Source organism: Girardinichthys multiradiatus, chromosome 18, assembly GCF_021462225.1.
Source record: "Girardinichthys multiradiatus isolate DD_20200921_A chromosome 18, DD_fGirMul_XY1, whole genome shotgun sequence".
NCBI lineage: Eukaryota > Metazoa > Chordata > Actinopteri > Cyprinodontiformes > Goodeidae > Girardinichthys > Girardinichthys multiradiatus.
In genome coordinates this window covers 43,165,818-43,190,407 of record NC_061810.1, presented here as the reverse complement: position 1 = coordinate 43,190,407, position 24,590 = coordinate 43,165,818, and the positions used below count along the sequence as shown (strand labels likewise).

General features: G+C 37.5%; 1 protein-coding gene across 4 annotated transcripts in view; it reads left to right on the top strand.

The window, feature by feature from the left end:
* The window catches only part of cntn5 (contactin 5), a 223,615-nt gene that overhangs the window by 182,055 nt on the left and 16,970 nt on the right, over positions 1 to 24,590 (top strand). For all 4 annotated transcript variants that reach the window (XM_047392397.1, XM_047392396.1, XM_047392398.1 and 1 more), the window contains 5 exons: positions 134 to 278; positions 11,790 to 11,917; positions 12,285 to 12,472; positions 16,501 to 16,621; positions 20,263 to 20,421. In XM_047392397.1, the coding sequence (XP_047248353.1) occupies positions 134 to 278; positions 11,790 to 11,917; positions 12,285 to 12,472; positions 16,501 to 16,621; positions 20,263 to 20,421 (741 nt within the window). The remainder of the gene's footprint in view (positions 1 to 133; positions 279 to 11,789; positions 11,918 to 12,284; positions 12,473 to 16,500; positions 16,622 to 20,262; positions 20,422 to 24,590) is intronic.

Below are 24,590 nucleotides of genomic sequence, written 5' to 3'. Positions count from 1 at the left end.
TTCCATATCCATGTCTACATTTGTTTAGTAATGATGTTGATTTGTGAACTGAATTTTAGAAAGTAGCCATGCCAGTCTTTTGACATATCTATATCCACAGTGAAAAAAAAGTTTGTTTGTCTGTCCTACCCAGCATCACCGCCCGTCTTTGTCCCCAATCCAATACGGGTCATAGCCACACTTGGAAAGGATGTGTCCCTGGAATGCAAGCCCAGAGCATCACCCAAACCACGGATAACATGGAAGAGAGGAGACAGAAGGGTGCAGCCAAACAAAAGGTAAAATAAACCATTGATTAATTTAAATGTAACACAACACCCCTCCTGCTGAAGCAGTGTGGGACGTGAAGAAGGTGAAATATTTACTTTCACAAAGTTTGGCAGTTGTTTTCATACAGCACCATATAAAGGTATTCTCCCCTCGGTCTATTACCTATTTTGTTACATTCCAACCTGAAATTTTAAGTTTTTTTTATTTTTTATCTTACCTCAGTTGATGAATCTGCACAAAATAGCCTGTCAGTGAATATTACCATTCACTGGTAATATTTCTGGAAATTTGAAAAAAACATGTTGAACCAATGTTTATTTTCTGCTGTAATCCCTTTATTGCACACTAAAAATAACAGGCTGGATTGTTTGAGGAAGAATTAATTTAAAGTTTTTTTTTTTTTTAAATATGTTACATTTTTTTCCTTTATGCTGGAATATTTAAAAATTTGATTGCCCTTTAAATTATTAATCTGCACATAGAATGTTTTTGTGCCTCCATATCTTTACTTGTCATAATATAATGGCAAAATTGCAACTGTTATCATTGCGGCCCAGGCGTCTTTGGGCACATGTCTTGTTCCAACATGTCACATTTTTATTACAGTTTCTGAAATTAAGTGTCACTGTTGGAATAAAACACCATAGGTACTGGTAGAGCTTTGGAGGATCATACTTAACCCCCCTGCTTCTCTAGAATGCTGACAGTTTAGACCCTACAATTGCATTTGGAATTCACATGCAGTTTTATGCTTTATCTTTTATAAGAAACATCCCTCGTATGCACCTGGCGGGGGCCGCATAAGCACAAGAACCCATCAATCAAAGTGAGCGACGCAGCTGAAATTATCACTTACCACTGAGAATCCCAAGTTCTGAGTGAGGGAAGGCAACGTTTGTTTATCAGCCAAGATTTAGTAGTCTGTTCAACAGCCTCATGGCAAGGGCAGCCGGTTGATAATCAGATCCTCAGTGTGTGTGGCTCCTTCAAACGTGCAGCTACAAATCTTCAGACCTCCAACAGGTGAACTGAAGTGGATTTGGGCATTAGTTTATTGCTCTTATGTCACTGGAGGGTAATATCTGCCTTCTTCTCAAACTACACTGGTACCTTTTTTTGATGACCTCATTTTAGTTTTTTACCTGTGTTGATGGAAAAACTTGTGTTGAAACTGTGACTACAGTTGTGCATTAGAAAAATTTTAAACAGTTGCTGTTTGTCACATTACAACCACAGAGCATGCTGTATTTTATTGGAAATTTAAAATTATGATAATATCATGTTATGATAGTTGTAAAATGGAAGAAAAATGATGCATGGTTTTAAAGAGCGAAGAATTTGAGACCTGTGGAATACCTTTTTATTTATTTCCTCTGATTTGTAGAACCATCTTATGCTGCAGTTCCAGCTGCAGGTCTTTTATTGTGTGTCTCTATCAACTTTGCATATCTAGAGACTGCAATGCAACTTAACATGGCTTTCTTTCAGCAATGACTTCCTTCCTCTTTCATAAAAGCCAGATTTGTGGCTTGGTAGGTTTGCTGTTTATAATGGATTGCATGGTGCTCTGTGAGCTCTTAAAAGCTTGGAATATTGTTTTATATCCTCTCCACAATTTGCTGTATTTCTTGATCTTGGTAAAATCATAATAATAACAGCAATAAGTAATAACAACACAAAAAACAATAAATAAAAAACAGAAAAAAGGCAAAAGACAGTGCAAGAACTGGCCTAAAGGTCGTGCCTTGCGGAATTAAAAGCCAGTGCAAAACTGAGTTTTTAGAGGAGATATAAATTCATTAGGAGTTCTGGCAGACCTCACAGAAAGACTGAGACTCTTTAGGAGCTGTAGCTGAAAGGCTCGGTCTTCCCTAGTCAAGTCCTAAAACCACCAAGAGCATTTGATCTCCAGACCCAGAGATCTATCAGGATGATTTGTCATGATTCACATGTGTCTGACTTAGAGTTTTTTCTTGTTTGTTTCTCTGCACTTCCCTGTTTATGTTCTCTAGTTGCTGTTGTTTCAGTTCATTCATGGTAGATTAGGTTCTTCATTCATTCTTGTGTTTTGATATTTGTGTTATTTCTCCGGACTTCTCTTTGTTTGCACTAATCTTTGTTAATTAGCTTCCCTCCTTCAGTTGCTCTGCATTCACCCTGCCACCATGTCCCACTGCTACCTGTAAGTTATATGTTCCACTATCAAACGTTTCTACTCACCATGCAGATCCTGTGCTCTGGTCTGCAGGTTGGTCCTGCAAAAGTTGTGCATTCAGTCGTGACATGACAAGTATGTAGCAGCTCAGAAAGATAAGAAGGTGCCAGACCATTTAAAGACCAAAGAGTGAAATTTGGAAAACAATTGTCAAAGAAACAGGCAGTGAGTGAAGAGAACACAATTTAGGGTAATGTGCTCACACCTTCTAGTCCCTGTTTTTAGGCGGACAGCTGAATTCTGGGCAAGCTGGAGACAGCATAAGAGAGACTGGTCAATCACTATACCCACTATAAGAGAATTGCAGTAGCCCAGTGTAGAAAAGATAAATGCATATATGACCCCTTCAAGAGCATCATGATAAAGATAAGGCTTGACTTTGCTAATTAGGCTCAGATGATGAAAACTAGATTGGACTACTGCATTTATCTGTCCGTGTAATTTAAGGGTTAATTTCCAAAATAACCCCAAGATCCCAAATAAAATGACAGCTGTTTATTTCCTATTAACTAATTAGGTAACCAACCTCTGAGACCTTCACAGAACAGCTGGAGTTATACTAAGAAGAAATTACACACAGATGTAATATTTTTACTAAGGTGACCTCTGAAGGCAATGGTGGCACTGAATTTTATTTTCATTTAAGGGTTTAATTTAAAGGTTTGTCTGAATACAATAACAAAATATATACCTTCATATTTTAACAAAATGTGAAAAAGAGCATGGGGCATGGATATTTTTTCACAGTTGTGTAATCTTTTACAGAGCAATCCTCTTCCACTATATAAATGTGATACGGCAAATGTGTATGGTTTATTTTCTTATAATCTCTCTGTCAGTAAAGTTAAGATGCTACACAAAGAGCTTTTATTATCCATGACTGAAACCCCATTTGAGTTTGACACCCTTAATAGGCTGTCCTTTGCAACTTAAAGGTCCCATAGTGAGCAAATGAAGTGGATGACACCGTGTTTAGGAGAGTCACTGTTTAAATCGAGATCAACCTTGTGAAGGGCTGATTGCAATCTCAGATGGCTAAAACAAAGCGGAGAAGCCGTGCATTCTAAGGTCCCGGTCAGGGCAACTCCTGCAAGGATTTTCTGACACCATCTATAGTAAAGAGTCTATGGATGGAGAGACCCTGTGTTCTTGAAGGAAGAGAAGAGGAATCGAAGCTGCCTCACGTTTATCTGGCATTGACAGCTGTGCTGACTTAATGGAGGTTTGTAATTAACATGGATTTCCAGTAATGTTCAGGGCTTTTGTCTCTTAAACAGAAGGTATTAATCCCATTATTTTGAAAGCACATGGCAGACTCATTTGATATACAAAGACTTAATGTGTTAGACTGTAAGTGAGTAATTCAGGAATTTTTATTATTATTGCACAACTTTTTAAAGAATCTTCTAGAATTTAATGATTTAACATTAAAATGATTATCTGTTTGATTCTACCCCCAGACAACCTGATTCAGATTTGTTTCTAAATTGTAAAGGTTTTCTGTGATATTTTGATGTTTCCTCTAGGTTCTTTTAGGGTTGGCTTCATTTGCATGTTCTGTATACCCAGCAGTCTCTATCTTGTCCTTTCTGCCTCAGTGTCCTTGTCGGATGGGAATATCCTCCCTAATTTGAAAAATGTCTCCTGGCTGTGGATGGTTGCCTAACTGTCTATGTGTAGGTAGATTTCGTCTCACCCCCATGAGTCTCTCGTTGCCATTTCCAATCACCTTGCAGGTAATAAAAGTGCTTGGTGTTGCAAGTATAAATGCCAAACAGTACAAATTATGTTAAGAGAACCTCTGAGTGCGTTTTGTTAACTGTTGTTTGATGTTGAATAAGACAATATTTTTGACTTACCCAACTTCCTTTAGGTGCCTCGGTTACCTTAAAACTGAAATGACTTTATTTTAATTTCAATATGATCAGATTGTGTAAAGGCCTGGGCAAATGTGTTGGTACCCATGGTAGCGATGTGTAAAAAGCCTTAAAATAAACTACATTTATTAATATTGTTCTGTAGCATTTCACTAGGTTGGGGCATACAAAGAGAGGAACCTTTAACTTTTCAGCTTTTCAACTTTTCAACTAGCTCTTCAACTACTGGTTGGCACGTAGGTATTCTCTATAGGTCACTATGAACAGTTGGCGACCCACGCAATGCTGCTATTTGCTGCAGTTCTGGAACTGTAAGTAGCTTTGGAGATTTTTTTAATCCCTTACTATCCTGCTCACTGTGCCGGGTGAAAAGATAAAAACAGGTCTCTATCTAGCCTAGTAACCCATGGTGAAAAGTATTGGGCTGTTGTCATGTCATATTCATATCCCAGGGAAATATAAAGTCATGCATTACTAATTAGAAGTTTCTAGAAACTGATCATCATAAAAAAGTATGAAAGAATCCCCCCCAAAAAAAAGAACAGGTACATTTATTTGGTACGTTTATTTTAAGAGGGGTGTTAGGGGTACAAATAATTGTGCCTCATTATTTCTTAAAATGGAAATTATTTTCCTTGTTGAATAAAAATGCTTAAATTAAGGTTGAATCTATGTAAATATCGCAGAACTTCAAACAAAGAATACCGAAAACAGGTACTAACAATTCCATCAAATTTCTTCTATACAATAAATATGAAATAAATGTTTATTTTAAATTCATAGTTTTCATTCAAAACTTTGGGAAGAAATGGAAACTCTACGTGATAACAATACAACATCCTAACTTGATTTCTGCCCTGCTGCCAATGCTCACATAGCTGCGAGCAGCTTTGTTGGATGTATTTAAGTCCCATACTATGTCAAGCATTTAATTCCCCAGCTGTTACAAGTCAAAGCAAAATGTTTGCACTGACTTGTTTGTGTCCTTCAGCTGAATGAGGGCCTACTTATGAATGCAGGAGGGATGTTTGCAAATTTGTTTTTCTTCCCTGTTACACTTGGGCTTTCTTTGAGAACCGCCTGATGATGTGCATATCAGAGTTTGACAGTTTTTTTCTTTAAATTCACAGAATGCAGTAACATTTTGTCTATGTCGCGTGGAGTCCTCATCCTACACAAGATGAAAGCCCTGTTTATTTAGATTTATGGAAATACTGATGCAGGGGAACAAAGAAACCTATGTACTTTATTTCCCATTGTGTAGCATTCTCCACAAACATTGTACTGAAAATTTTCCTTTGATGAGTTTTAAATTATACTGTGATTATTCAAATGGCAGCCTGTTGTGATCCTTAAAAGGCACAAGATCTGATATAGAGCAGCTTTGTACTTTGTACCTTGGAAAGTAGAGAAATTAATGTTTCAGTGTGACATCAAAACCTTGATGACACTTTTCTTTAACCACTGAATCAGTCCTTTTTACTTTAAAGTGTTTCCTTTAATGTAATAAGAGTGGACGGGAGGGTTGGGGTTTGGAGGCTGGGTGTGCCTGCCAGGGTCTGCTTGGTCCCTGGGGTCCTGGCTGGTCCGGCAAGTCTCTGGGTCATGGACTGCTGGCGTAGGGCTCGCTTCGCTTGGCTGGCCCAGGTTCTTCCAGATTGCTCCAGCATGTAGGACGACTGCTCTGTTGGCACTCACCCCAGCATCTTTTGGGATCTCTGGGGGTCCATGGCCTCAGCTGGTGTATTGGTATGAGTGTGGTACCCCTCTTGGTTGTTGTTGTTTGTGTGGATGCTCAGGCCATGTCCTGGAGTGGTGTACTCCCGTTGTGTGACCTATGGCTTCCAGGGATGGGTCAGACAGGCCAAAAGCTGCAGGACGTATTCAGGGCTCTGGTGGGGATCCCTACCTCCCGACCTCTCAGGGGCTAACTCACCAGGTGGGATGGTAATGCGCCCTTCCTACCTTGGTCCTTCTGTGTTCCGTGGTGGGCTGACACCTGCCTGGTGTGTTGGAGTATCTGGTCTTCCCTGCTTGGTGGTCCTGCTGGGAGGTTGGTAGGGGCACTGGGCTGGCCGGTGCGGTGGGACATGGCGGAGCTCGGTGCGCCATAGTGCACAATCTCTCACCCTATGCATGGGCTGCTGCTCCTGTGCTTCACTGATGACCTACCTGTGTATGACTGCCCTGGGGGGATGGTTTATGTCTGTCTGCCTGGGGCTACTCTAGCCTTCCACAGCCGAGTACAACTTACCTTTGCTGCTCCTGGTGCTGTGTGTTGCAGCAAGCTGGGGCTTCTCGGTACTCGTAGAAGTGTGCATCTCTAAGTGACGAACTTGCTCAAATATACCCACTAAACACAAACACACTTATTTCTGCTCAAATGCTCATACAAACACCCATCCAACCACCCGCTCACCCACCCACACACACACACACACACACACACACACACACACACACAAACACACACACACACAAAAATAATCCAAATTATTTAAGGTCATACAAAAACACAGGTTACTGTTACATCAATGAGACCTGCCTACTTTGATGCTGCATCCAGTCTTGATTTAATAAAGTCAATCATGCAATTGGGATTTTGTCTGGAGAAACTCTTTTTGTAGAACAAATCTGCCCTGGCACATAATGGCAACCAGGTTCTCTATATGGTATGCCTGAAATGCTGTTACAGGACCAGTGAAAACTAAATAGTTTCCTGTAATGCATATCATGTTTACTCCTGCTAAAGATGAAGCCATTTAGGTTTTTTTTCTGTATTATTTTCCCAAATGTCATGATAAAAATGTAACATTCATATATTTTAGATTCATTGCACACTAACTGAAATATTTCAGGTCTTTTATTGTCTTAATACGGATGATTTTGGCATACAGCTCATGAAAATCCAAAATTCCTATCTCACAAAATTAGCATATCATTAAAAGGGTCTCTAAACGAGCTATGAACCTAATCATCTGAATCAACGAGTTAACTCTAAACACCTGCAAAAGATTCCTGAGGCCTTTAAAATTCCCAGCCTGGTTCATCACTCAAAACCCCAATCATGGGTAAGACTGCCGACCTGACTGCTGACCAGAAGGCCACTATTGACACCCTCAAGCAAGAGGGTAAGACACAGAAAGAAATTTCTAAACGAATAGGCTGTTCCCAGAGTGCTGTATCAAGGCACCTCAGTGGGAAGTCTGTGGGAAGGAAAAGGTGCGGCAGAAAACGCTGCACAACGAGAAGAGGTGACCGGACCCTGAGGAAGATTGTGGAGAAGCGCCTGACCTGGGCTACAGAGAAGCAGCACTGGACTGTTGCTCAGTGGTCCAAAGTACTTTTTTCGGATGAAAGCAAATTCTGCATGTCATTCGGAAATTAAGGTGCCAGAGTCTGGAGGAAGACTGGGGAGAAGGAAATGCCAAAATGCCAGAAGTCCAGTGTCAAGTACCCACAGTCAGTGATGGTCTGGGGTGCCGTGTCAGCTGCTGGTGTTGGTCCACTGTGTTTTATCAAGGGCAGGGTCAATGCAGCTAGCTATCAGGAGATTTTGGAGCACTTCATGCTTCCATCTGCTGAAAAGCTTTATGGAGATGAAGATTTCATTTTTCAGCCCGACCTGGCACCTGCTCACAGTGCCAAAACCACTGGTAAATGGTTTACTGACCATGGTATCACTCTGCTCAATTGGCCTGCCAACTCTCCTGACCTGAACCCCATAGAGAATCTGTGGGATATTGTGAAGAGAACGTTGTGAGACTCAAGACCCAACACTCTGGATGAGCTAAAGGCCGCTATAGAAGCATCCTGGGCCTCCATAAGACCTCAGCAGTGCCACAGGCTGATTGCCTCCATGCCACGCCGCATAGAAGCAGTCATTTCTGCAAAAGGATTCCCGACCAAGTATTGAGTGCATAACTGTACATGATTATTTGAAGGTTGACGTTTTTTGTATTAAAAATACTTTTCTTTTATTGGTCGGATGAAATATGCTAATTTTGTGAGATAGGAATTTTGGGTTTTCATGAGCTGTATGCCAAAATCATCTGTATTAAGACAATAAAAGACCTGAAATATTTCAGTTAGTGTGCAATGAATCTAAAATATGTGAATGTTAAATTTTGATCATGACATTATGGAAAATAATGAACTTTATCACAATATGCTAATATTTTGAGAAGGACCTGTATGGTGCGTGTGTATTGAGATATTGCATGAAAAATCGTCAGATTAAGTTTTGCAGTGATGTCCTTGTCTATTTTTTGTCTTTTTCCATATTTGATGATCACATGACCATCTTGGGTTGAAAGATTAATACTCTGTAACAGGTTTTGGCTGCCCCAATTGGTCTAATAATATTGCTGAATTGATCATAAAATAGGTGCGACTACACTGCAGTTGGATACATTCCAAGCTTTCAGCATGCCGAGGTGAGTGAATCTTCATCAGGGCACAGACGTAAATTTAGTAATGTCCTTATTAGGACATTGCTGCAAATTGCAGTAGCAATTCCATAACTCATAGATTTGGCCCATTTATGCAATATATATGGTATCTCTAAGCTGCAATGACAGAATGTTTCAACATTTGATATTACAGCTCCCATTGAGTATTCTTTAAAAAAATATATGTTTTAACAATGGTAAATTCACACACTGACAGTGGTATATTACATTGATGCCACAGACTGACGGAAGTGTGGCTGCCATACATTTTGCAGCAAGCAAGGCGAGTGAAGTGTCTTGCCCAAGGACACAACGACTGAGATGAACAGAGGGGGGGTTCTAACTGGCAACTCACAGGAGGAACCCCTACTACCTGACCAATGTATAAATGGTCCATAAACGGCTAAGTCAAAATTGGCATATTGTGTATTCGGTGCACAAGTAAAATTCTTTGACTACTAAATTCATTTTTTTTATTGGATGTCTAAAGCTATAGTTGTCTTAGCTGAGATTAACTGGCATAAACATGAAGAGATTAACTTTTGTTTGGCATAATTTAATAGTAATTGTAAAAATTAAGAAATATATTAATATTTCTTAATTTTTACAATTACAATATTTTTGTCAGCAGTATTTCATTTCTTTGTAACCAGCAACTGAGTCAAACGGGTGATACTGATGTGCTGTATCAGAGTGATACAGATTTCTAATTGGAAATTACAATTCATACCAAACAAATGTGTTTTTGTTTTCTTAATGAAAAAATTTTAACATCATCTCTGGTGATATCGAGAAAGCATCTGGTTGTCAGGGCACAGGCTGTACAGATCGAATATTTACTAACACCATGGATTAAAACACATGTTTCCATCAACCAATTCAGACCAAGTTTTTAAATATGAGTGAATAGGATTAAATACCACCAAATTTACTCATATTTATTTTTTCGTATTTTATGTTCACAAAAATGTTGTGCACAATACTGAATATGTGTTTGCGTATAAATGCATTTCTTCTGCTGGAAATGGAAAATTCTCCTTTGATCCATATGAAGTCATGTGCAGTGAACAGAAAAAAAAATGCACAGCGTGACATCTTTGAAATGAAAGGGGAGAAAAATGCAACAATGACAGCAAACCTGTTTTTCTTTGGGGAAAAAAATGTCCCTACACAGCATGTAACCGCTCTTATCCGCTTGTTGGACATCCTGTTGCTCTTGTTCCCTTGACCAGAGATTATCACCAACATCAGAATCATGCCTGACTTTACCATACCTCATTGAACAAAACTATTTTCATTTGCTGCAAATCCCTAAAATAATTGCCTGTAATCCTCTCAGAAGCACCATTCTGGACGTATGACACAGATGTTTGTTCTTGTGGCTGCTGGCATTACGTTTTCACCTCCAAACAGAATACACCACAATGGTGGAGGGCACTCTGCAGATATCATTTTGTACACAACAAATAATGTTTTTACAATATTGGCTGGTTGGAAGCTGACATGATCCCCCAAAACAATAGTTTGACAAATTGGGTGTCTGTAAAGTGTATTTAGGAGGGCCCGGAGATGTTAGGTCTTATAGGACCCAATTTCAGCAATACTTCTTGTGCCTATACAGTAATCAAAAATGACACCTCAGACTGTAATGTTTTCAAACACTTCTATCTTGTGGACCAGCTGAGGCTCTTTTAGTGTCATATCCTGCATTTGTTTAAGTGAAACCTAGTTCAAGAGTCACCTGAGAGGTATATGACAAATCAGCAGGCATCACCAACCCTCTGGTTTAACGATATGTATGGACCCATCATAAATGTTGGAAACAATTTGATATTAGAAGGATAATTGTCCATGTGAATGGGAAGGAGCTAAAAGAATTTATAGAGAGGAAGATGCTTTCAATGAAAATCAGCAAATCAATTTTGATCAGGAAGGCATATGGAAGTGATTATTATGCAAATTAAGGACAGTTGCAGTTAGCAATTTGTAAACATGTTTCCAAATTCCTTTATTTAGTCTCAATGAATGAAAAACTCTAATCTGTTGTGAGCAACACCAAGAGATATGAGCTTATCGAATCATTGTCAAATGATAGAAACTGTAAAACAATGAAACTGATAACTGGTTTTAACTGAAAAGGGTGTACAGCCGAATCTCAGTGAACTCAAATGTCATCAATTAATTTATTTCAGTATTTCAATTCAGTCAGTGTAACTGAGCTTACAGAGTGATATGTTTTAAATGTTTATTTCTTTTGAGATAAAGTAAAACAAGCTGGATATTATGTAAAGCAAATACAAAGATTTTGAGTGTCAGCCTTCTGAAAATGTGCCCATGTGCTTTACAGTATCTCCACTAAATAATTGTTTGAGTTTGAGTTTTTTTGTTTGTTTGTTTTTTTTTTCTTTTTTTGTGAATCTCAAGGCTGCGATTATATGTGTTGCTTCTACATACCTTTCTATCACACTTTTTTCTTCCAATCAATTTTCCAATAATATGCTTGCATATAGCACTTAATGAAGAGCAAGCTTCTTAACCATTGACTTGATGTGGCTTAATGTCCTTTTAGAGGGTATTAATGTATATTTGCAGGACAACTTTCAAGCCAGCATTTTTCCATCATAACTGTGTACTGAATTTTGGGTTTTCATTAGCTGTGAGCCATAATTTTTAAAACTAAAAATTGAGAATTGTTGTATGTTTTAATTTTGATTGATGGAATAAATTAACAATGACATTCTATTCTCATTTTAGGCTATTTATTTAGAACTAAGCTTTCAGATGTTTGTTTTTTTATTTACAAAACTCAAGCTGGATTATTTTATGAAAACAAAATCTAAGGAGAATATTCCTGTAATTTTCCTGTAATTTTAACTTTGCTCAACTAACATGTGACCTCATGTCCCAAGGTGTAGTACAACTGGTTTGTGAATTTGACTCTCATACCAGTATTGATTTTAGGCTCCTTTTTCATAGGATTATGGTGTTGCGGAACAACACTCTGAAAATTGTTAACTCCAGCCGAGCGGATGAAGGGAACTATGTGTGCCAGGCAGAGAATCAGCTGGGCTCTGCAGAGATGACTGCCATACTCTGGGTAAAAGGTAAGTGATGCCCCAGAGGCCTTTATTTTCTGCCAAATTAGCACAAGTCAGCCTTCAGTAAACAGTCTCCAATGTCATTTTATCCCCCACCATTGCATGGGTGCAAGGAAATTTTTATGCTTGATCAGCCGTGAAGAAGGGCTTTTACATTGAAGAATCATATTACAGGGACAGGCTTTAACAGTGTAACCTTCTCTCTCATAAATGCACTGCACATACTCTAGATCAGAGGCAAGTAGGATATTCTATCCTCCAAAATGTTACACTTAGGGTTCTGAAAATTGTTCTGGCACTCACGTGAAAGTAAAATCCAAAGGCTTGACTTTGGGTTAGCTTGCGGTGACAGTGCAGCAGTTTCTTCTTCCAGAGGCCATGCGTGTGGTGCTGAGCCCGAGCAGAGTGGAGGTGACTGTCGGAGAGAGCGTTGTACTGAGCTGCAAAGCAACACACGACACATCGCTGGACGTGGCTTTCCAGTGGTTCTTCAACCAGAAACCGATCGACTTTCAGCAAGAAGGCAGCCATTTTGAGTACATCCAAACAGTAAGAGCAAAAGTAAGAGAGAAGCTCAGTCTTGGCTAACCCTAACTTTATCTTATTGGATATCCTTCTGTCAGCATGCTATTTTGTTTTCTCAGTCATCCTTTGTAGATGTATAATTACAAATATGTTTTTATTTGGGTTGAAAATTTGTTTTTTGGTTGCTATCTTACAAAAAGTAATAATTTTAACATTTTTATTCAAATCTCTATTAACCTTTTAATACAATACCCAAATGTATATGTTTGATGACTTTAATGAATGCTTGAGTCTTTTTCTAAACCTTAAAGGTATGTTTGATATAATGTGTTTGATATAACTAAAGATCACAGATGCATCTGAAAATTGTTTATTATTAATAAAAGGTTTATGTATTTCAGCTAGTTAATTTAAAAATCGAAACCCATGTATTGTACAGAATTATTACATACAGAGTGATATTTGCTTAGTTCTGTTCATTTTGAAGTATGACCTAGAACAAATGAAAATAAAAAAAGGTAGAGTCAACATGTAGAGTAAAACACAGAAAGTAATTGTTAAAGAAATTGGCTCTTCACAAAGTGCTCTGTCCAAGCATATTGAGGGAAGGTTAACTGGAAGGAAAAGTGTGGTAGAAAATGCTGGTGCACAGGTAGCAAAATGTTTTTTGTCTTAAATAATATACCAATTTTCATAAAAATATGTTATACATTGTTGTTCTTTTAGCTGTGAAAAAACTGCAATCATTTATTTCTAAAACATTTTGCTGCCTTTGTCCTTAATAAAAGAATTTGTGGAACTGTTTGATACCTGAGTTTTTCTCTGAATTTGACCCTGCTGTTATTTTGAGCAAACCTTGTTTTAATTAATGATTCAACTACAAAGAATCAGTAACACACGTGTCCTGACTATTGGCTCTGTTAGTTGTCTGTCACTCTACTGCTATTAAATTATTTGCCACCTAGAAATAGAATTTGTTGCAACAATAGCAGTTGATTTGGTTAGTAATATTGGTCTCCTGTTTGACCATTACTCTTTAAAATTAATTACTCAATTTCAGTCAGACAACTTTTGTGTAAATGTTTCAATACATTTGTATTGGCCAATATAGTATAAATTTGAGTTTGGCATCTAGGCTCCAATCTCATTACTTCATGGCCAATGTTGTTCAACATGTCACAGTGTGATGAACACATCTCTGCCCTTCTAAACATGTCTTCCACATGTCAGGAAGTGAGGAGACGGTCTCTGTCCCCGGAGCCCCAGCGGGTTGCTAGGGTAGTGGACGGGCTTGAAAGGAACCAGGCGGAAGCTGACAGCAGCAGCGGCAGGCAGTTAGGGACAGCACATGAAATGCTGAGTGCAGCAAAATGTTTTGCAGCTTAAATAGACTGCCCAAATTGTTCAGGTATGTTTGATATATTCTGCAGAGTGTGAGAAAGATCACAAGGGAAGCTGCAGGACAGCTTAAGTTTACTCCCTGAACTAGCTCGCTGGTGTCACCTCATTAAATTAACTTATCAAGTATATTCTTAGAACTGCAGGGTAACTTTGGTGTATCGAAGTCATATTAGTTGTTTTAACCTTTGGGTAGATAAAAATGTAACAAAGGATGACATTTGGTTACTTTGAATGAAACTAAGGATCAGAGAAAAAACGTTTTTTTTAAATTAGTATACCTCAGGTTAGAAAAATACCTTACCTTAATATCCAAACGGTCTTTAAAAACAGGTTTATGCCTGGGTAGTATGTTTCTGAACTGCTATTTCTGCTCCATGTGAAAAGAAAACAGACAAATATCAAGTCATAATATTGCTAATCAGTCCTGCTTTAGCAATCTAGGTATCAAAACACATGAGCAAATGCTTCACTTTGCGGTCCCAGTTATTATTGGAAGTCAAGGTTTCTGCTGCCGTTATGACACTGCTAAATGTCATCTAAAAACAATGTAAAGTAAATAACTCATGTTTGTAGCCCAGTGAAAGAACCAAATGTTGATGAAAAATATTTCTAATTCATATCAAGGAAAAATCTGATTGACTGAGAAAACCGGTGTATTCCACCTATCGATAAATTGCCCAGACAGTAATGCAGATTGTATAAGTAAGATAATACAGTGAAAAGATTGTTGTGGTGAAGTCATTGATTACAACATGACAGCTGCTGAAAAAATCTGAATACTCGTAAAAACGACCCACAGTTTTAACAAAATTGGTTGAAGTGGGTTGTTTATGGCCAGAATCAGGCATGAGCCTTAAAAAAGCATCCATGGCATGTCACCTTATTTGAGCTCAAGTGAACACTGTAGTAGTTGAGCAATGTATTTTCTTTCCAGGTGTTTGGGTAACACTGGTAATCTACAACTCAAGATGGATAAAGTGTTTCCTCAAATTAGAATATAAATATACAGATGGATTAACCATCTTTAAATCTCAGTAGTGAAGCTCATAGTTGTTGTTTGTTCCATAGTTTATATAAAATGTATACAGTATTATTTAGTCATACAAAATTTGATTGATATTGGTTTTACATTACACATTACACTACGTCTTGTGAATTATTCATACCACTACAAACTTTTCACATTTTGTCCCATTTCAACCACAAACTTAAAGTTTATTGGGATTTTATCCGATAGCCCAACACAAGGTAGTTCAGAATTGTGAAGTGGAAGGAAAATGATCCACAACTCTAAAAAATCCTAAATAAAGTCTGAAAAGTGTGACCTTAAATTATAGAAGCTGGAGTCTTTTGGGGAATCTTACAATCTTTACCCAATTGAGAAAGCTAATTTCATCAAAGAAACGTGCTGTAAAATAACTCAGGGTTTATTAGATTGGATAAAGCAAGCATCTGTGAACATCAAGTTTTGAGTCTGACCACATATTTTTTTACTGGATTTAAAACCAGATCTTGACTGGGCTATTCTAACACATGTATATGGCTTGATTTAATCTACCCTATTGTAAATATAACCATGTGATTAGTGTTGATTTCTATTAGAAGGGGCAGCTTCTAATGATTGTCCTGTATTAAGCTTAAACTCTGACCGGTCCACAGCATGATGCTGCCACTACCATGTTTAATGGTGGAGATGTCGTGTTAAGGGTAACATGCCATGTTAGTCGTTCACCACACACAGGGTTTTGTAATTATGCAAAAAGTTGAAATTTGCTCTTAGACTATAGCACCTTCCTCCACATGCTTGCTTGTGGCAAACTGCCAAAAGAACTTCCTAAGACTTTCCTTTAACAATGGCTTCTTTCTAACCACTCTTAGGAGGAGTGAGAGCCTGCATTCTTTTGAAAAGCACTGTATTAATTCAGCAAAAAAGATCTTATAAGATAAAGTTTTTTTAGAAATGTTCGTCTTAGTGTGCAAAGTGTTTAAAGATGATTAAATCTATTTACTATTTATTTAAATAAAAAATATATTTAAACATTTTTTTCTTTAATAATTTCTGACCTTTTCTTTCTCCGATGTTTCTCAGCATTTGAATAGTTACTGTACAGATTAGAATTGCCTGACATTCTAATACTGTCATTCAACCTTTGTTTTATGTGTTAAAAAGATGCAGGAACTAGACTTTCTTCCAGAGGGAAATTTAATTACCAACTAATTAACTAATAAAACAAAGGTTGAAAGCAAACAGTTATGTTTATGTCACATTTTTTATCAACCTTGGGCATATAATTACCTATATCCTGCGGTGTCCTTAGCCACAACTGTGCTCAAGAGAGAAAGTATTTGCAGTGACAATCCTTCACAGGGCACAACAGAAGCTGGGCTGAAGCATGGTTTGTAATTTTAATCAGGTTTCGTGCTAAACAGCTGCCTGTAGACCTTGGATTATTCCCAGTTTTGCCTCAGGCTTTTCTCATTTCAGCAGCGAGAAAATACTAGTAGTTGAAGAATGTAGACCCAGGCAAGCACCTGAATTAAACAGGAATCTATCAAACCACATGAGCCTCTACAAGATGTAATGAAATCCCATGTCTTGTGTCTTGCACGTTTAGGCCTGCCTGATGCCTGATTTTTTTATGCTTCCTTTTCCCAAATTGCAGCAGACTTCAACTGTGGATCTAATGATTAGGAGCATTTTCCTGAAGCATGCTGGGAAGTATGGATGCAGAGCCCAGACCAGTGCCGACACAGTTTTTGCTGAGGCGGAACTTCTTGTGCGAGGTAAGCTTATTATATTTTGGTGTAGCAGTGAACTATGATGCTATGTACATTTTATATTGGATGCAGAAACACCTCCATGAAAAGACCGAAAACAGGAAAGCAAAATTGACCTGAATGGATCTCATGAGCAGTTACTAATCGATGTTATGTGACAGAACAATGTGAAATAGTTCTTAATTGTGAAGTACAAGAAAAATGATAGAGTTTTCACTTTTTCTAACAAATTAAAGTCTGAAAATTAGTCCATGTATTATTTCCTTCCACTTCACAATTATACACTTTCTTGTGTTGGTTTGTTACATAAAATTCCAATAAAATACATAAACTTAGTCATTAAAATGTGACAAAATGTAGAGCATTGGTAGTCAAGTACTGTAAACTTCGCTAAATAGTCCCAACTGTTCCATTGGGCTCATTAATGCAGGCACAGCACGTGAAAGGTTGGTTGATTTTATTGGGCTCAGATTTTACACCTTATAGGAACATTTGAACATTAACAATGGCCACATCCAGGCCTCTAGTTTGATTGTCTAGTTTAATTTATTGTTATTAATTTAAATGTACCTAACAAAATCTACTCTGCTAAATAGTTAGCTTTTACTGTCCAGTGGAAAAAAAAAAGGTTTTTTGTAAATGTTGTGGAGATGCATTATAATTATTTTCTATGCAGGTAGAATTTTTACCATCTTATAATGAGACCATCATAACCTTTCATGTAAACAATAATTTACTGAGTAACAGTGGACATATGCCTCATAGCTTTAAGGCTGCTTCCTCTGGAATATTTTTGTACTTAGACCTTTCTTTTAAGAATGTTTGGTACTCATTTAAACTTCTGGTCAAAGGTTTACACAAACTCATCATCAGAATGGGGTTTTTAAACTACTGCGTGAACTGTGACCTGTCGACAACAGATTTAACAAGACATACATTTGTAAAAGCAAGAATTGGGGGGGGGGGGTACTGTAGATATTTTCTGATCCAAAGTGCATATGGACTTAATAATAAACACAAATGCTTACAAATTTTTTATGAGAAATCAACATGCTTTCAGTAGCCATCGTAGCAAGTCCTAAAAACCTATAATTCTGTCCGGATGTTCGATCACCCTTTCTAACAGAATTGGTCATGCTTTTTTAAATTGTGTATTCTTTCCTGGCAAGGATTCTATTTTTGAGCCTGGTCCATAAATGTCTGCGAGTGTTGAGGTTGAGGCTTTAAGAAGAGCATCCAAGAAGCTTAATTTTGGCCTACGTCTTATCTATTAAAAAAACAGTGTTGATGTGTGTTTGGGATCACTGTTGAAACACCCAATGAGCTCCAGATCTCAACTATCTAGGTGTTGATTTGAGGTAAAACTGAAGAAAATAGCCCTCTTCCTTCAAGACTGCAGTCAGTGTAATTTGTGCAGTGCACCAGTAACTCTGACATGATGATACTACTACCATGTGTGAAAGTTGCGGCACTATTCTTTGGTTTGAAGGTCTCACCTTAACTTTTCTAAACATTGTTCCTGTCGTGGCTAAACAGCTCAGTCTTTGTCTTCTCTGACCATAAGACTTTCCACAGAAGGGTATTCATGTTGGCTGCTACAAATTTCTATTGGGCTTAAAGACGTCAAATGTGGGGCAGATGCTTCTTCCTTGGTTGGAACCTTGTCAGTCCATTGAGATGTACTTGTACCACAGTAAATATGACACTGGTGTTCTTCCAGGTTATGATACGCATGGCCTTGGTGTTAAGGATGACCTAGGATCCTAGATCCTTACAACCTAAGCAATTTTCTTTCATCAGAGGTGAGAGATTGGGTCAAATGGTTGAAACCTAGACACAACTGGACCTTCCAACATGACAGTTATCCTAAATACACACCAGAGCTAGACAAGAATGGGTAAAACAGTCTAACAATAACTTTCTGGTAGAACATTCCTGGACTATTTAAAAAAATAGTTCTGTGCTAGGAACCCAACAATTTTAAATTAGCTCAATCATTTCTGCTAAGAAAAGTTGTCAAATGTTCATTGAGAAGGCTTGTTAAGAGCTACAAAAGGTCATGTGGTGAGGTACAACTTGCTCAGGGACACATGATCCAACATTAGTGGAGCTGTGTGTAAAGCATATTATTGAGCTAGTATGTCAAATTTTGATCATGACAGCTATTAAAAAAATCCCATTAAATTCACAATATTATCACTATTAAAAATCTCTGAAGTTGTTAGCTGTGTAATGATACCACCATGAAAAAAGAACAATTTGAATGCATAATTACGAGCCCAAATATTGTGGCATTCATATCCATGATGAGTGTATGCAAACTCTTGACTGAAGCTTCATTGTTCAGAGTGACTCCCATGTATTTTTATCATTTTGACCTTTACAAACAGACAATGTAGGGAGTAGGATATGAAAGAAGAAAAAGACTGTCATTCATTCAGTCTTCGGGCAGCCTGGAACTAACCAAAAACCCTGATGATTACAGCAATTGCACACTGCATGCTCTGAAACTACCCAGCTGTCAGGTCACATATTGATATTTGTGTATCCATCCAGAGGCCTTGATCCACTTTAGAGGCAAGAGTCAGTATAATGACTTGTTTAAGACAGCGGTTGAAGTCAGAAGTCAGAGAGAAAGTCAGTAAGGAGCAGTTTGAGTGGGAACGAGTTCAAGTCAGGAGAATTTATTTGACTTGTTAAAATCAATTGTAAGGCTTGAACAGTCTAAATCTATTTCTTAATATACTAAGGATAAGCAAGATGTCTTGAAATTATAAACATTAGTTTTATCATTTTATTTCTATTTATCTCCAGGGGATTTTTTTCAAGAAGTTTTCATTGTGTCTAAATTCAATAAACAAATAGACACTAAACAGTGAGTGAGAAATCTGAGAAATGCAGCACATCCTTCACTTGAGGTAAACTTTGGACATAATCAGACATTGGCTTAAGTTTTTATAAAGCACTGAGCAACATTTGAGAACATCTACTTTATCCTGGTTTGTTTTCACTCAGGAAGTAAAGGTTTTACATATCACAAATTGTGTTTTAAGTATCTGTAACTTTTACTATAAAATATAAAGTATTTAAAGTTTTTGTTTTTTTTCCAGCTGTTAAAGCTAACAAGTTGTTATGCTAAGGTGGGCACAAAATGAGTGATAAAGTGCCAGAATGTTTCAGTTATAACCTGCTACTAAATGTGCAGCCTAGCTAGTCATACTACACCGACAGTGTTTGTTTGAGTCCGAAATGCAAATGCAGCTTTTATTGCAACCTTCTTCTAAGAACCGTTAAAGGGCACATTACACTGATTCCTGCTGAGAATGTCACCTGCCAGCTTTTCTTTTACATCTGTTCACCCTGGAGTCCTTATATGTTCACAACACTTACAGATTGCATTTACCTCAGAGGGCTGAAGGGAACATATGTTCTGCTGTATTAAAATATCGAGTTCCTATCACAGTCTCATTCATTGCAATCGCCTAAAAAACGCCATCAGATTCCCATAAACACTTTCGAATAGCAGCTGATTGTTTTTTTTTTTGTTCTTTTGTCCTTATGTTCCAACATTTTGGAAATGTTTGTTTAGAGGCTCGGAGGTTTACAACTATAATTTAATCTGTGTCTCCTAATTATTCCCCTACCAGGTCCTCCTGGACCCCCTGGAGTGGTGATAGTGGAGGAGATCACAGATATGACGGCCACATTGTCCTGGACTCGTGGCCTCGACAACCACAGCCCTATCAGCGCCTATAATTTACAAGCTCGGAGCCCTTTTTCATTGGGATGGCAAACTGTCAAAACAGGTAATCGATAAGAGCAAATTGCTGCCTCTAGATTTAAAAGGTGAATGTGGGGGCATAAACTTGGACCTTAATCCAGCCCAATGTCATAAACAGAGATGGGGAATTAGCTCAATTTAAGCAAGCGTAGTATTAATGACTCCTGTAATTATACTATCTTGTCTCTTACTTTAGTTTTAGATGGTTTCCATTATTTAAAACAATGACTGTGAATTAAAATTTGTTTATGTATCATCTTTCCTGCGACCAAATGTACTGATGCATCTTAATGAATTTGAATGTAATCGAAAAATGAGATTTATTTCAGTAATTCAATTTGAAAAGTAAAAAACATATTAAATTGATTAATTAAACACAGAATGATACATTTCAGTTTTTATCTCTGTTAATTTTGATGGTTAAGACTAACAGCAAATGAAAACCTAAACATAGGTTTCTCAGAATTTTCGAAAATTAATTGGGACCAATAACAATAGATTTTAATACAGAAACGTTATCCTACTGAAAAGTAAGTCCAGTATTCGGGCTCTTTTTTCATGAATAACTGCATCAATGGGGCGTGCCATGGAGGCAGTCAGAGTGTGGCAATGATGATGTGAATCTCCACCAAACTCTCTCAGTTATGCAGTTTTCTTATGCATCTGTTTATACCTCACGTTTTCTTTCAACTGAACTTCTTAATATGCTTGAAAACATCACTGCACCCGGAATTGCCAGCTTCTAAAGCAATGACTTTTTATTGCCTAACTTCCTTATTGAGGATAATAGAAGTAAACATGTACAATTTTTGCATTTCAATTTTGAAACTGATATAATTACATTTATATAGAGTTGTTTTTTCTACTGATATATGTAAAGATTCAAGCTTTAATCTGGGGTGCAATTACTATTTTCTTTGTAACTAGTAGATGACTCCTGTTTTGCTCTATAATGTACAGTCAAACCCAACCACCATGTCAAAAAAATGTTAGACATGGGTGGAAGGGTTTTGATTCTCACTCTCAGACTACTGCATCCACTCTGTGATGAAACTCCCTGTATGAGTTTAAATAATTACAGAAAAGCATATAAATCTGCACCATCTCTCCAAGATTTTTGGTCAATAATCAAGTTTTCTACCCTCTACATGACTTTAGCCTATTTTGTGAGATATCTGTTGGAGAAGTTCAACCGAGCTGCCTTTGTCGTTTTATAGTTAAACTTAGCTGTAATTCAGAAAAGTTTTGTAAAACGTAACAAGTCTGCTCTAAATGTCAGTGGTGGAGACTGTATTGTGTGTCAGATCAGCACTTATAGGGAAATTAACCTTTTGGACTTGAATTATAAGACTTCTTCGTTCATTTAGTATAGCACTTTCAGATCTTTGAAACAAATTACATTCCCTTTTTTGTAACTTTATAGAATAACCATGAGTTATTATCATTTGACATAATGGATGAGAGCTCGCTAAGCGTTGTGTGTAATCTGTCTTAATATGCCATGTGATAATAATAGCTTAGACTAAGGTGTGATAGTGATACGTCCCCACAGATACATTAATCATACTTTGTATACACTTCTCTCACATTATGCCTGTTCAACTACATTTAATTCAATGAAGCACAATTAGAAGCCAGTGATATATTTTCAGTGTTGAACTTGTTCAGATTAGCATAACAGGGATTGTGCTTTAGCCCTCATTCCTTGCACACAAAGCTATCAGCTTATGTTTGAAGAGCAGCGGGCTTGACTGAGGGGTCTCATTGTTGGCTGCTTTGGGTGATAAGAGCATAAGCTGCACTGCTTCAGAGACCTTTAGTTCATTTGTGACATGGAAAAGCTTTTGGTTAACGTTTGCTTGTTACTGCAGGATCAGTGTTGACAAAGCTTTATTATATAATTTCTTGTGGGGAAAATACTAGATTGGATGGTAATTTTCTTTTCATCATATTCATTTTTTTCTGTAACAGATTGTGCAGTTTAGTTCTGCAGAAAGCAGAAAATCTGAGAATTGATTGAAAGTGTAATGCCTTCTACTTCTTTATGTGCTCTGATGCTGCAATTAAGCAGTTGTTCATGCATCAAAATGTCAAAGTCCAAGTGCTAAGTCAATTCTGTATCACCACCACCTGGTGTGAAAATATGCCAAGTCACAATGAATCTGCAGAGGAGATGGAAAACTGTGCAGTGATTTACAACAAAGACAATAGATGTGTTTTTACCTCTTTGGATTTGAAATGACAGAATGCCTCTGAGGTTAAAGTATCACGTCACAGTTTTTGTAAACGGGTGTACAAGTCCCAGAAAATTTTATTGGTTTCCACATCCACTTTTAGTAGTTTTGGAGAAAACAAAGTAGGACATCATTATCATTGTCATAACACTCTAATGTTAATGTATTGCAAAGTGCACCTAAGCTTCAGTCCAGGCCATGTTGTTGTGCTATCCGTAACCCTCACACTCAGTTTAGTCTGCAATGAAACACTAGTTTATTTCAACAGTTTCCAAAATCCATTTGACATCATGGAAAAATCAAAGGATACCACGAAGAGAACAGTGAACCTCCACTAGTCTGGTTCATCCCTGGGTACAAAGTCCAACTACTTAAAAGTGCCCCATTCATCTGTTCAAACCATTATACAAGTCTAAACAGCACTGGAATCGCCAGCCATCATACCTTTCGGGACAGAAAGGGGTTCTGTAATCACTGAAAAAGGAATAATGACCATCTTATTATGACAATTTAGAGGAAAAAGGGGGAAGATTATAATCTTCAGAACATCCATCCAAATTTCCCAAGTTGCCTAACTTCAACAAAGTCAATATTTTAGAGCTGCCTTCATAAAACAAATCATAAAAAACACTCATTTTTCTGGCTTTCAGCAAATAAAAATAATTTTGTTATTCCTAACTGACCTAGAACAGTAAAGGTTTAGTCTGACAGAAAGTGAAAAAAGAGATTGTTTTTTGCCTGGGTTTACCATGTCTATAATTGCTGGCATCTTTTCTGCTTTGTCCACCACAACACTGTTCAGTTAGTTGTCTACAGTATGTTCCTATACACCATTCCAGCCATTTGTTTATGTGTTGGATGTGTGCTTAGCCTGCTAACATCTAGCAACCAGCTATTATGTAGTGCAGTGTTTCAGAGGCATCTGAATCTTGGGTGTTGTCTGATGTGGTAGAACCTGTTCTCCATTGCTCCTTGTTCCCCTTTGTGATGGTACCTCCATTTTGAAAGTTTGATGTGACTCAGTACACAAAATCATGGTTTGATATGTATTTTGTTTAAGTCATGGTTCGGATGGATGGATGGATGGATGGATAGATGGATCTAATAACTCTGGGTGGCTCCTATTTAAATAGCAGCTGCTGCATCTGTGTCATCTATTACCACACCAGTCTGTAGTTGTGTCTTCTGGAAATTGGTTTCTCATTTCTCCTCAGTGTAAGATAATCCAGTTCAGGTTTGACCAGTCATTACAATGGTTGTATTTTCTAACCAGGCTAACATTGTGCACAACACACCAGAGTACCAACTTCCCACTGACCAAATATAAAATAAGCAGCAGAACACTTCCCAAACTGGGGTGTAGCTGGTAACTATTTTTGCCCCGCTGGCTCATGCCACTCCATAAATGAATGGTGCCCTGGGTGGTGTACCATGTCACCTAAACTTCATTCTGAAGCCTTTCTTTTAAGAAGTCCGGTGTCATCTTGAGGGCATAGGTGTCACTGTTACCTACAGTGCCTTTGCATTTGCATTTTGTAAAAATAAATGTGAAGATGACGACTGCTTTTATGCATACGCATAACACCAGTTAAACAAAACCCATTTTTAGTGGATGGGTTAAGGCTTAGTTCTTAGTTAGCATTAGAAAGTAATATTCATTGGGTTACAGTTAGGGTTTTAATATTTTTAAACATTAAGATTCAAGATTCTTTATTGATATTATGTCACCATAATGAAATTTAGCTAAGACCCTGCTCAAAAGATATACATGTAGGTTATAGACATTTACAAAATTTAAAAACACTTAAAAACAAAAAGAGAACATATTTACATGGAATGTGGCTCATAGTATTTAGTACTTACATAAAGTGCAAGAGGGAAGAGATAGAAATCAAAACTTAGTTAAGAGTAGAAATTTTCACTAATTAACTAAACATTGATGTAGTCCGTTTTTGCAGGA